The 12,189-nt window shown below is 45.5% G+C and overlaps 1 protein-coding gene across 1 annotated transcript; it reads right to left on the bottom strand.

Annotated features, from left to right (window-relative positions):
* Positions 1–11,430: 11,430 nt before the first annotated feature.
* Positions 11,431–11,895, bottom strand: LOC111894784 (uncharacterized). The gene has a single exon (XM_023890883.2). It carries the CDS (start codon positions 11,893–11,895, stop codon positions 11,431–11,433), a length of 465 nt encoding a protein of 154 aa, XP_023746651.2.
* Positions 11,896–12,189: the final 294 nt, after the last annotated feature.

The raw sequence follows: 12,189 nt of genomic DNA, 5'->3' as shown, positions 1-12,189 counted from the left end.
CTTAGTGAGTTCCCCCGAAATATCACACACCACAATATACATACAATGCATGCACCCATGAGCCTTCAGTCTGTCTGACATGCCTCGCAAGCCCTACATCATGCATGGACCGCTCTCCTGAGCCTACAGTCCCACTGGACTGCCTCGCAAGGCCTACAGTACACCTGGACCACTTTCTATCAGCATACAACTGATCCACACTTGGCCTAACACACACTGCTGGCTCGCCCGGGTATGTTGGCATACAACATATAGCAGGACCGCCTTAACCCACAACACAATATGTCGACATATGTTACAAACAAGTAATCAGGTAAACATATAAAACACATGCAATTATCTACAATTGACTATCTATCTAACAGCTCACTACTGCATAACAGGCCTTATACAGTATGTTGTGCCACTACCGGTAGATCTCTAAGGAATGCAAAGCTATATTTGACTAAGGTCGAGATAGACATTCGAATAGGTGATCCCACTCTAGAGACACAACTAAAAAGGAACAGGCAAAAAATCCTAGATCAAAATTTCTCAGGCTATCTTACGTGACTACGTACAACCCCTAGGTCACTCCACTAAACGGTTACCCACCTACCGGTACTCTAACTAGCATGTTACTACTCTTATATCATTACACACAAGGATATACATTAACACATAGTATAGTGAGGAAACTCACCTCAATCGAAGACCTAAGGAAACACAACAACCCCTTCACTCCCAGTATTGATCAATTTTGCGAACCAGATGACACCAAATACATACAAATCCCTAAACAATAACCCAAGTCCTTCAAGTTTGACCCAAAGTCAAATTGGTGAAAAGTTAATGGTTAACCAAGTCAACATTCACCATGGCGTGGGGATCTCTTGGCCACATCATGGGAATACCAAGACAAGATTTTCACAAAAGAGAGAACCACCATGTTGTGGCAAGCCAATTGCCACATCGTAGGAACTGGCAGAATGTCATATTTTTTGTTAAGTGCTTAATCCTTACATATCTAAACCTAAAACTTCATATCTACTTCTTTTCAACGAATTAATGGATAAATTTTCCGACTATATCCACTAGGACTCCATTCTAAGGCTAGATCTACAACCCTAAGTCCATTAAGTCCTTAATGTAGCCAAAACCTATGCATAGGACCAAGAATCATCCAAACTAGGCCTTTTTCTCACTTAACAAAACGTATGGACCATTAGAGGGCCATAGCCGGCTCTAGAGTTCCTCAAACTCCAAAAGCATTCATGAAAGACCCAAAACCACCAAAAATGACCTCACACATGAATCTATTAGAAGAGGTGTCAAGCTGAGAACTTTATACCCCAAGTAGCTTAGAAAACTTAAGAGAATGATGGATCCAAACTAGCTTCTTGCTTCCTTGCCTCTGTAACACCGTAAAATTTAAAACAATTTTTCGCTTTTTAAAACCATACAAATTCATTCATAATTACTTTCAATAAAACAATGTATCAACATTATCACATTACAAATCCCAAGATCAAATCATAATAAACTCCGCGGGTGTGTGTACAGATCATGCTGGCGCCTTCTCGCGATCATCACTGGTACCTGAGACACATAACACAAAACACTGTAAGCACGAAGCTTAGTGAGTTCCCCAAAATACCACTCTAACACATATTAGCCACTCAAGGCTATAACTCTGCTGACCCTCGAGTCTGTGTGTCTCAGTGGGACCCTCCAGTCCTAACTCTCTGTGGGCCCTCTAGCCCTAACTCTATGGACCCACTGGTCCTATCTCTGGAAACTCTGAATCATGTATATCACATATCACAATAAAACATAAATAGCATACAAATACATTGGCACATAACTCAACAATACACTAGCACATAACTTTGTTACCACTCTAGGTAAGGTATAGTGAGAAGACTCACCTCAGATGTCTCGGTAAATCTCTGACTCGGTAGAAATATGGTCTAGCCTCCGCCTAATCACATAAAGTAAATACTCTCATAAATATAAATCTCGACACTAGACTCAACCCTCTCTTGGCACCCTCGGAAGGGTAAAAGACCATTTTACCCCTCTCTCGACACAAAGACCCCATTCTTGACCAAACCCTCAAAGTCAACAAAGTCAACGGTCAAACTTTGACCCGACTCGTCGAGTGCACTTGGGCGACTCGAGCTCTGACCGGATCACTCCTTTCCAAGGAGATATCTTCAGGAGTACGAAGTCACCGACCTGGAACTCGAGCTCTGACCGTCTTCTATCCGTATAACTCTTCTGACAGCTCTGGGCCGTCAGTAACCTCTGTCTGATCTGCTAAATCTGCTCGGTCATCTGAAGCACAATCTCTGTACTGCCCATCACACGTTGCCCTACCTCTCCCCAGCAAATGGGAGTCCGACACTTCCTCCCATACAACAGCTCAAAGGGTGGCATACCAATGCTCGAATGATGGTTGTTGCTATAGGAAAACTCAGTCAAGGGTAAGTACGTGTCCCAACTCCCTCCGAAGTCCAATACACATGCCCGAAGCATGTCCTCAAGCGTCTGAATCGTCCGCTCGCTCTGTCCGTCAGTCTGTGGGTGGTATGCGGTACTAAAATGCAGCCTCGTACCCAATTCCTCATGAAATTTCTCCCAGAACCTGGAAGTGAAATGCACATCTCAATATGAGACGATCGAGATTGGCACTCCATGCCGTGATACCACCTCCCTCACGTACAACTCTGCCAACCTCTCAGCGGAAGAGCTCTCACTGATAGCAAGGAAGTGAGCGCTCTTCGTCAACCTGTCCACAATCACCCAAATTGCATCTACGCCCCTTGCAATCCTCAGCAATTTGGTGATAAAATCCATGGTAATCTGTTCCCACTTCCACTCGGAAACCTCCAACGGCTGCAACTTACCATGCGGTCTCTGGTGCTCAGCCTTAACCCTGCGACAGGTCAAACACCTCTCAACGAACCATGCAACATCCCTCTTCATACAAGGCCACCAATAGTCTCTCTTCAGGTCCAAATACATCTTAGTGGCCCCAGGATGGATCGAAAACCTCGATCTATGCGCCTCCTCCATCAAGATGGTACGCGTTCCGCCCACAAACGGTACCCAAATCCGACCCTGAAAGGTCATAAGCCCTCGGTTATCGGTGACGAACTCCGATACCTGCCTGATAACCCGCTCTCTCTTACGATTCTCTGGTCTCACGGCCTCAGCCTGGGCCCCTCGAATGGCGTCAAACACTGGAGTCATCACTATCAGTCTCATACAAACATCTCGTATCAGGGCGCCCTCCGCCCTACGACTCAGGGCATCGGCTACAACGTTAGCCTTGCCCGGGTGGTATAGGATCTCACAATCGTAATCCTTCACCACATCCAACCATCTCCTCTGGCGCATGTTCAGGTTGGGCGGATCCATTAAATACTTCAAGCTCTTGTGGTCCGTGTATATGGTACACCGAAACCCATACAGATAATGACGCCAGATCTTGAGGGCGAACACCACTGCCCCCAACTCTAGATCGTGGGTGGGATACCTCATCTCATGAGGCTTCAGCTGCCTCGATGCGTATGCTATCACATGCCCTCTCAGCATCAGCACCGCTCCCAGCCCCGATATCGACGCATCACAATACACCACAAAGTCCTCCATCCCCTCCGAAAGGGCTAACACCAGGGCTTCGCACAGTGTCTGGCGAAGTGTCTCGAAGGAGGCCTGCTGCTTTGGGCCCCATGAAAAAGCAACACCCGTCCGGGTCAATCTGGTGAGTGGCACGACGATCTTGGAGAAATCCCTGATGAATCTCCTATAATAGCCAGCCAACCCTAGGAAACTCCTGATCTCGGTGGGGGATCTCGGCACCTCCCAACTCATCACTGCCTCAATCTTGGCCGGATCGACCAATATCCCATTCTGGTTAACGAGGTGCCCAAGGAACTGGACCTCTCGTAACCAGAAATCACAGTTGGAGAATTTGGCGTAAAGCCTCTCCGATCTCAAAACTCCAAGGATCTCCCTCAAATGCTCATCATGCTGCTCTCTGGATTTCGAACACACCAATATATCATCAATGAACACGATCACCGAGCGATCCAACATCGGCCTGCACACTCTGTTCATGAGATCTATGAACACCGTCGGTGCATTGGTGAGCCTGAAAGGCATCACCACGAACTCGTAATGCCCGTAACGTGTCATGAACGCTGTCTTCTGGATATCCTCATCTCGCACCCTCACCTGATGATATCCAGACCTCAAATCAATCTTGGAGAACCAAGATGCTCCCTGCAACTGATCGAACAAATCCTCGATCCTCGGCAACGGGTAACGGTTCTTGACCGTCAACTTGTTCAACTCCCGGTAATCAATGTACATCCGATGTGAACCATCCTTTTTCTTGACAAAGAGGATAAGCGCTCCCCACGGCGAACCGCTCGGCCGAATAAACCCCTTCCCCAGCAGCTCCTGAAGTTGCAAGGATAACTCTTGCATCTCTGGGGGTGCAAGGCGATAGGGCGCCTTGGCGACAGGTGTTGTCCCCGGAACCAAATCGATACGAAACTCTACCTGCCTCTCAGGAGGCACGCCCGACAAATCCTCCGGGAAAACATCGGGGAACTCTCGCACTATCGGAACCTCATCAGCTGAACTCGGCCTCCCTAAATCAACCCTCGTATCCATCACATACACCACAAACCCACTATAGCCCTGCTGTAGACTCTATCTCGCTCTAGCGGCTGAACAAAAGGCTGGCCCAGAACGTGTACCCTCGTCGTACACCGTAAGAACTCCCCCACTAGGGTCTCGTATGGTTACCAGCTGTCGCTCATAGTCGATAACCGCTCCAAATTTGCTCAACCAGTCCATGCCCACGTTGACACAGACATCTCCCATCGCAGTAGGAACTAAATCAATCGGAAAACTCAACGCCGAAAATCTTGAGTACACACCCTCAGATCACCTCGGTGGCATACACCGCCCTCTCGTCAGCTATGGAAACTCTCAGAGGTCGACTCAATGCCTCTTGGCTAATAATGATGTGCTGACTAAAAGCCAAAGATACAAAAGACCGACTCGCACCCGAGCAAATAACACCAAGGCAGGTACATAACTCACAAGAAAAGTACCTACGCATAACATAATATAAACACAATATCTCAAACATCAAAATACATACATGAAAGAATACATACCAACCACGACACCGGGCACTGTGCGGACCTCCTCCGCGGTCAACTGGAAGGCTCTCCCTCGTGCCTTCGGTGCCTCGGCCTTTACGGGCCGACTGTCTGTATCTCTCACTGCAGCAGGGGCGGATCCCTGAGATGCTCCTTGAGCTGTCCCTCGCAACTGTGGACACTCTGCCTTCTGGTGTCCGGTCTGGTTATAGTGAAAACATACTGCAAACCCCTTGGGGCAATCCTTGGCCATATGCCCCTCCTTGCCACATTTGTAGCAAGGCCCCACTTTGCACACCCCATCGTGGCTCTTTCCACACTTGCCACAAGTGCAGCCCCTCTAACTCCCAGATCTCGAATCAGCGGGCTTGGCCTGCTTGGCTGCCGGCTGAGACTGCGACGGTCGCCGATCTCTCCTCTGAGACTCAGCCTCCTCCCTAGCCTGGGTCTCCAGCTCTGTCTCCCTCTTCCGGGCATTAGCCTGAAGCTCAGCAAATGTCCGGTACGTCGAGTTCGCCACGAAGTCTCGTATATCCCTCCTCAAAATGCTCAGATATCGGATCATACATGCCTGCTCGGAGGACACGTGCTTTGGGCAGAACATCGCCCGCTCATGGAACATCCTCGTAATCACTGTAACAGACTCAGTATCCTGCTTGAGGGTCAGAAACTCCTGGTCCAAACACGACCTCTCCACCTGGGGAACGTACTCATCTCGGAACATAGCAGTGAACCTCTCCCAAGTCACTGCAACAAGATCAACAGGCGAATAATGCGTCGTCACAAACTTCCACCAGTCCTTCGCTCCCAAGCGAAGCTGGTTCAATGCGAACCGGACTCTCAAATGCTTTGGAGATGAGCATGTAAAGAATCACCCATCGATTTCTGAAATCCACCTCATCGCTGCAATCGGGTCCTGGGTCCCATCAAACTCCGGTGGTTTTGTGTTGCCGAACTCCCGGAACAGCAACGCATCACCACCCTGCGGCCTAGTCGCGGCTATAGCTGCAATGACCGCAGCATCCACAGCCTCAGAAAGAGCAGTGTATCTCTCGTCAAATGTCTCTATCAGTGTGGTCTTGATAGACCCGAACATCTCTGGTATCTCTGCCCTGATGGCCGCAACCACCTCCTCATGAATGATCCTACAGATCTCCTCATCACTAGTACTGCTGCTCCCTGGTGTGTGGCGTGTCCCAACCATGATCTCCCTCTGAAATATGACATAAGAATATTAGGGACTCGCTCGAGTATACCCACACTCGAAGAATCCACCCTACTTGTTCCTTAGTACTCTAAGGATTCTTACTTGGACTGCGCACTGACCCGGTGTCTTCAATAGTACGGGCCCAATACTACCGTCCACACCACATCAGCATTCATCCGAAGTCCTCCTCCCAGAGTCCCAAATCCCAAGTACTCTACTCTCTTTAATCATATGATACTCACTAGGAGATCTCTCATCAGCTCCTCGCTGCTATCTAAACACTCTCAAGCATCCCTAGCAGCAAAACTCCTAGACTAAGGCATCACATATCAGGCCACTCTAGTCCTAATAAGAATACCTAGTCTACTCTAGCATGCATAATATAACTCATCATATATCATAACATAATATATCTCATAACACGTAACGTCCATAGATCTGGGCTAGTCAATTTAGAGATAATAGGATCGAAAATGACTTTTCGACAAATGATTATTAGAATAAATAATCTTAACCAAGTTGTTGAATATGTCTCAAGGGTTCCGTACATATACAGAACGCCGAAATCCGAGTTATAACGAAGAAGTTATGGCCCGTCGAAGTTTTTCGGCAAAACAGGCACGGCACCGGGAGACGTAAATAGTGAATTTAAGATAGAGGACTTTTTAGCCTTATTGATCTAAACAAAAGTTGTATTATACATTAAACCGAGAACATACAAAAAAGAACGCCCAAATCTGACTTCGTATGAGGAAGTTATGATTTTTCTAAGATTTGGCATAGCAGTGCACAACCCGAAACTCAAATCATAGTTCGAGCGGTTTTTGGCTTATGCAACCTTAATGAGAGTTTTACATCTCATTAATAGGAACTCAACGGTAAAAAGAAATACGAAAACGGAGTCCGTATGAAGGAGTTACGAATTCTTCGCAGTCATTTAACAGTCTAATCTCGTCGTACTGTTAAATTTAAGATCAGTCGAGAATTAGCCAAAGGCGTCTAAATGAAAGTTGTAGATCTTGTTTTTACCTATGCGTGGATATAAAGAATGTCGAAAATGGAGTTCGTATGCGAAAGTTATGAATTTTTGAAAATCGGCTGATTTCCACCCTATGTGCGATGCCACGTGTCAGCACCAGGCTGTGTCTGGCTGTAGCCAGCCTGGCTCACGATGTGAACACCTTAAAACTCACGACGTGAGTGACCCTCCAGCCTCTTATAAATAATAGGTGAAGTCCTCTTCATTCCTCACACCTCCCCTCACTTCCCCCTCTCTCTAGAACTTCTCTCTAGCCCCATAACCCCCCGAAAAGCCTAGGGAACTTCCCTAGCACGAGGCGGAAGCCCCGAAGCGCCCAATGGCTCTGAGAAGAAGAGCCTTTTGGCTCAGGAATGCTGCTCCAGCGGCGCCCGGTTTTGAGAAAAACCCGTTGTAAGTGAGCTATGCCTACCCTATCTTTAGTATAGCTTATGTTTTAATATAGTAATGTTATTAGGAACTTATAATGAGTATTTGGGCTATTATTATGAGTTATATTGAGTGTTATTTAACGCTTATATAATAATAATAATAGTCAGACTATTAATTTGTCGTGGTTATCGTTAGACTAAACCCTAGTGATATTGATACTAGGTTTTATCGAAGGAAATTGTTTTGGGAGTATTGAAGCGTTGTCCGAGTGCTGAGTCACCAGATTTTAGGTGAGTGCATAGTTATTTTCATCTTACATATAGATATGAAGTATTTTATGTAAATTACGTGCTATGTGTGCATATTATCTGAATACTTGCTGTCTATGCTGGATGAACGATTTTATATATGTTTTAAATGATTTAAACTGTATATGTATTTTATATCTACGATAATGTTGGGGTAAAACATGGGTAGATGTAATAGATGGAATATGAGTGGATGATGAGTTGAGAGGTGTTACAGACCACGAGGTGAGGGTGAGAGGTGGACGATGTGATAAGCCTTTTTCCCAAACGATGGCCCCGTCATTCAGCAAAGTATGGATGACAACCATAGACTATTCTAGACAGTCCAGTGGAACACTAGCAGGCTCGCAACCTGTAGGTGTTGTGAACAATGTGTTTACCCGGTGTACTCTAAACCTAGGTGATCGTGTAGACTTGAGGCCTAAACCCTGGTGATCATGCAGACTTGATGCCTAAACCTTGGTGATCATGCATACTTGATACCTAAACCTTGGTGATCATGCTGACTTGATACCTAAACCCTGGCGACTATGCAGACTTAGTGCCTAAGCCCCGGCGACTATGTAGACTTAGTGCTCGTTGTGTAAACCGTGGCAACGATGAACTTCGTGTCGATTCCTTAGGATGATCCGTAAGGATAAATGAATGAGGAATAGCTGCTTCTTAGGGTAGATCCTTAAGAATAAAGAAGATAATGGGGATGGGTAATTGGGTTGATTGTTTGATTGTTTGAACATAATAATTATATTATTGTGGGCTGAAAACCCTATCTACTCACTAGGTTTCCCAACCTGACCCACTCATTTTATTTATGTCACAGGTGTTGTTATGAAGTCACATTACACTGAAAGATTAAAGAGATGTAGATTACTAGTCTAAATAAATGTAAGTTCCATTTATGCTTATGTTTCTGTATTGACGATGACATCCCAAACGTTTTAAAATGAATAAAATACGTTTCTTCGAAAATATTTTGATAACGTATTTATCGTGTTTTTTTTTTCTGGGAACAAATTCTGCAACGTTTTTATGAAAAGAAGTACTCTGATTTTTACAAACCATAAACAAAACCGGTCTTTTCTCGGCGAGTGCACTTGGGCGAACTTGGGTGAACAAATTCCCCATTGTTGACCAAACCCTCAAAGTCAACAAAGTCAACGGTCAAACTCTGACTCGACTCGCCGAGTGCACTTGGGCGACTCGGCGAGTCTGCGCGCGTCCACTAACCCTCTAGTCTCGCATGACACGTCGAGTCTTTCCCCTGCTCGACGGGTTACACCTGGCATGAATCGCGGGGCCACCCCGACTCAACTCATCGAGTCCTATTATGAACTCGGCGAGTTCCGCCTTGAACTCCAGTCCTCTATTTCCCTCTGACTCTCCGAGTCATTCCCCCAACTTGGCAAGTTACTCACTGAGTGAACTATGGGAAAACCCTAGCCCTACTCGTCGAGTCTGTTCTTGGGACTCGGCGAGTTCATGCCATGCTCAAGCTCAAATGACCTCCTGAGGTCAGATCCGTTCCTCTAATCCATAGATCTGGCCTCCCTAAGCAATATAAACACGTAAAGTCTGGATCCTGGTGCCCATGCAAATACGCAATGGCTCTATTTGAAGAAATGGCCTCAATATGTCACCCTAAGCTCATATTACCCGATGTCACTCCATAAAGACCAGGGAGTTAAGGTCTCGGGACCTCTTTGGATCCAGATTCGAAGCCTCAACACAAGAAGGGACCAATTGCACCATCATTCACACTCTAAATGGGCTAGAGACCCTAACTCTCAAGGATTAACACCCAAAACTGAAGAAGGATCGAAAATATACCTCAATATGAAGTCCTTAGGCTCTGAAATCCATAGAATAGCACCCTCTTCAGCTCCCTCTTGCCTTGGTCACCTTCTTCTTGAAAAATACCCACACGAGGATCAAAAATGGCCTCTTCTTCCTCACAAACGCTCTAGATCGCTTAGGGTTTCACTCAGGGGTCTGGTAGCCGCAATTGGTGGCTATAAGCCCCTTTAACTAGGTCTCAATCCCCGGGAATTAGGGCTTCATTAAACAGAGCGGACTCGCCGAGTTCGGTCATTTACCCGGATGGAAATCGCGACTCTACTCAGCGAGTCTAAGCATCAACTCGCCAAGTCCCTCTAAAATCTCCAAAATAAAGAATAAATAATGTACTTGGAAATCCGGATGTTACAGCCTCCTTATGAACTTCCTTCTTCTCAAGCTTCACCAAAATCCAAGGAATAAGTGTCTAATCAAGACAACAAGCTTTCTAATCTTCATTTAGGGTAGGGCCAGGCCCGTCTAAGAGGGTAGGCGATAGGGGAGACCGTACAGGGGCCATATTTTAAAGGGTTAATGAACTAGAAAGGTAACGAACTCTGGTCTTTGTTCACATTAAGGTAATCATGTTTTTTTCGTACACATTTGACCATGGAACTTGTTTGACCTGTTCATAATAAGGTAATATGACTGGTAATTAGCGGTAACATTACCTGATTATGAACAGGTCAAACAAGTTTATTGGTCAGATGTGTACGAAAAAAACATGGTTACCTAAATATGGTCAAAAACCAAAGTTCCTTACCCATTTTAGTAATATTGGGTTCTTTATGTTAAGTGCAAGTAGTCATAAGATCCATTGATGTGACATGAAATTGGGTTGTCCGGTCTTTGTGTATGAAGAGATAGTCAAGTCTTGGGCCAACCCAGTTTAGGCCCAACTAGTTAGGGTTTAAGTTGTATACGCTTAAGGGGCTAGATTATATGCACTTTAAAGACCTAGCAATATAGCTTAGCCCATGACTAGCCAAGACTGAACTGGGTTAGACCAAGCCTAACCTAATTGTTCATTGAGTGTCAAAGCCTGATTCCAGAGCATAGTCCCTAAGACGGTTCTTGTCCAGTATTACCAAAATGGGTAAGAAACTTTGGTTTTTGTCCATATCTAGGTAACCATGTTTTTTTCGTGCACATTTGACTACTAAACTTGTTTGACATGTTCATAATAAGGTAATATTACCATAGTTACCAGTCATATTACCTTATTTTGAATAGGTCAAACAAGTTAAATGGTTAAATGTGAACAAAAAAAACATAGTTACCTAAATGTGAACAAAGACCAAAGTTGGTTACCTTTCTAGGTCATTAACCCTAAATGAGTTATTTTAAAAACTTGATGAAATTTGTGTATTTTAAGGGCTTTTTTTCCTTTCTCGCCCCGGGCCCAAAATATGTTTGGAACGATGTTGGGTAGGGTTTCGTTGATGAGGGGTCGGGGATGAAGAGGATGCCCTAATCCTTGAGATTAGGTGTTTAAATATGGTGAAAACCCTAAAAATAATGGGTTTGGGCTGCATCAGCTGCCACGTCATGGCCTTCCTCTTTCCACGTCGTGGCGACCATCCACGTCGTGGTGGTTGCAGGTGGTGGTGGTGGTAGTAATAATTGGTGTTTGTGGTGGTGGTGGTGGAGGTAGGTGGTGGCGATGGCAATGATAGGTGGTGGTTGTAATGGTTGGTGTTTGTGGTGGTGGTTGTAGAGGTAGGTGGTGGCGATGGCAGTGGTAGGTGGTAGGTGGTGGTGGTGGTGGTGGTGGAGACTGTAGTTGTGGTGGCGGCGGTAGTGATAACGATAGTGGTGGCGATGGTGGTAGCAGTGGTGGTGGTGATGGTGGTAGCGATGATAGGTGGTGGCGGTGGGTGGTGGCAGTGACGACAGGTGATTGTTGTATTTGTTAATACTCATATATCCAGAACTCCCTTTTGGCCTTATGTAGTGGTGTTTGTTAATAGTCATCAATACCAAAACTATTTGTAAAAATAATAAAATCCTTTTAACCAAATGTAAAATAAGCATAAAGCAAAAATCCCAAATGACCGATAAATAATAAGTCATTAGCCTTAAGTTGTAGGTCATAATCTCATATGACCTAAAGTTGCAGGTCATTAGCTTTCGGTGGATATCTGTATTATCTTTAGTAATCCAATAGGTGGTGGTGGCAGGTGACGGGTGGGGGTGGTAGTGGTGGTGGTGGTAGCGATGGTAGGTGGTGGTTACATGTGGTGGTGGTGGTAGTAATGGTTGGTGTTT

Source organism: Lactuca sativa, chromosome 8 (assembly GCF_002870075.4).
Source record: "Lactuca sativa cultivar Salinas chromosome 8, Lsat_Salinas_v11, whole genome shotgun sequence".
NCBI lineage: Eukaryota > Viridiplantae > Streptophyta > Magnoliopsida > Asterales > Asteraceae > Lactuca > Lactuca sativa.
Note: the sequence above shows the minus strand (reverse complement) of the source record. Positions and strands in the feature narration are given on the sequence as shown.

Excerpts from the sequence above, each read along its gene's own strand:
- LOC111894784 (XM_023890883.2), bottom strand. The coding sequence starts at position 11,895 with ATGACTATTAACAAACACCACTACATAAGGCCAAAAGGGAGTTCTGGA.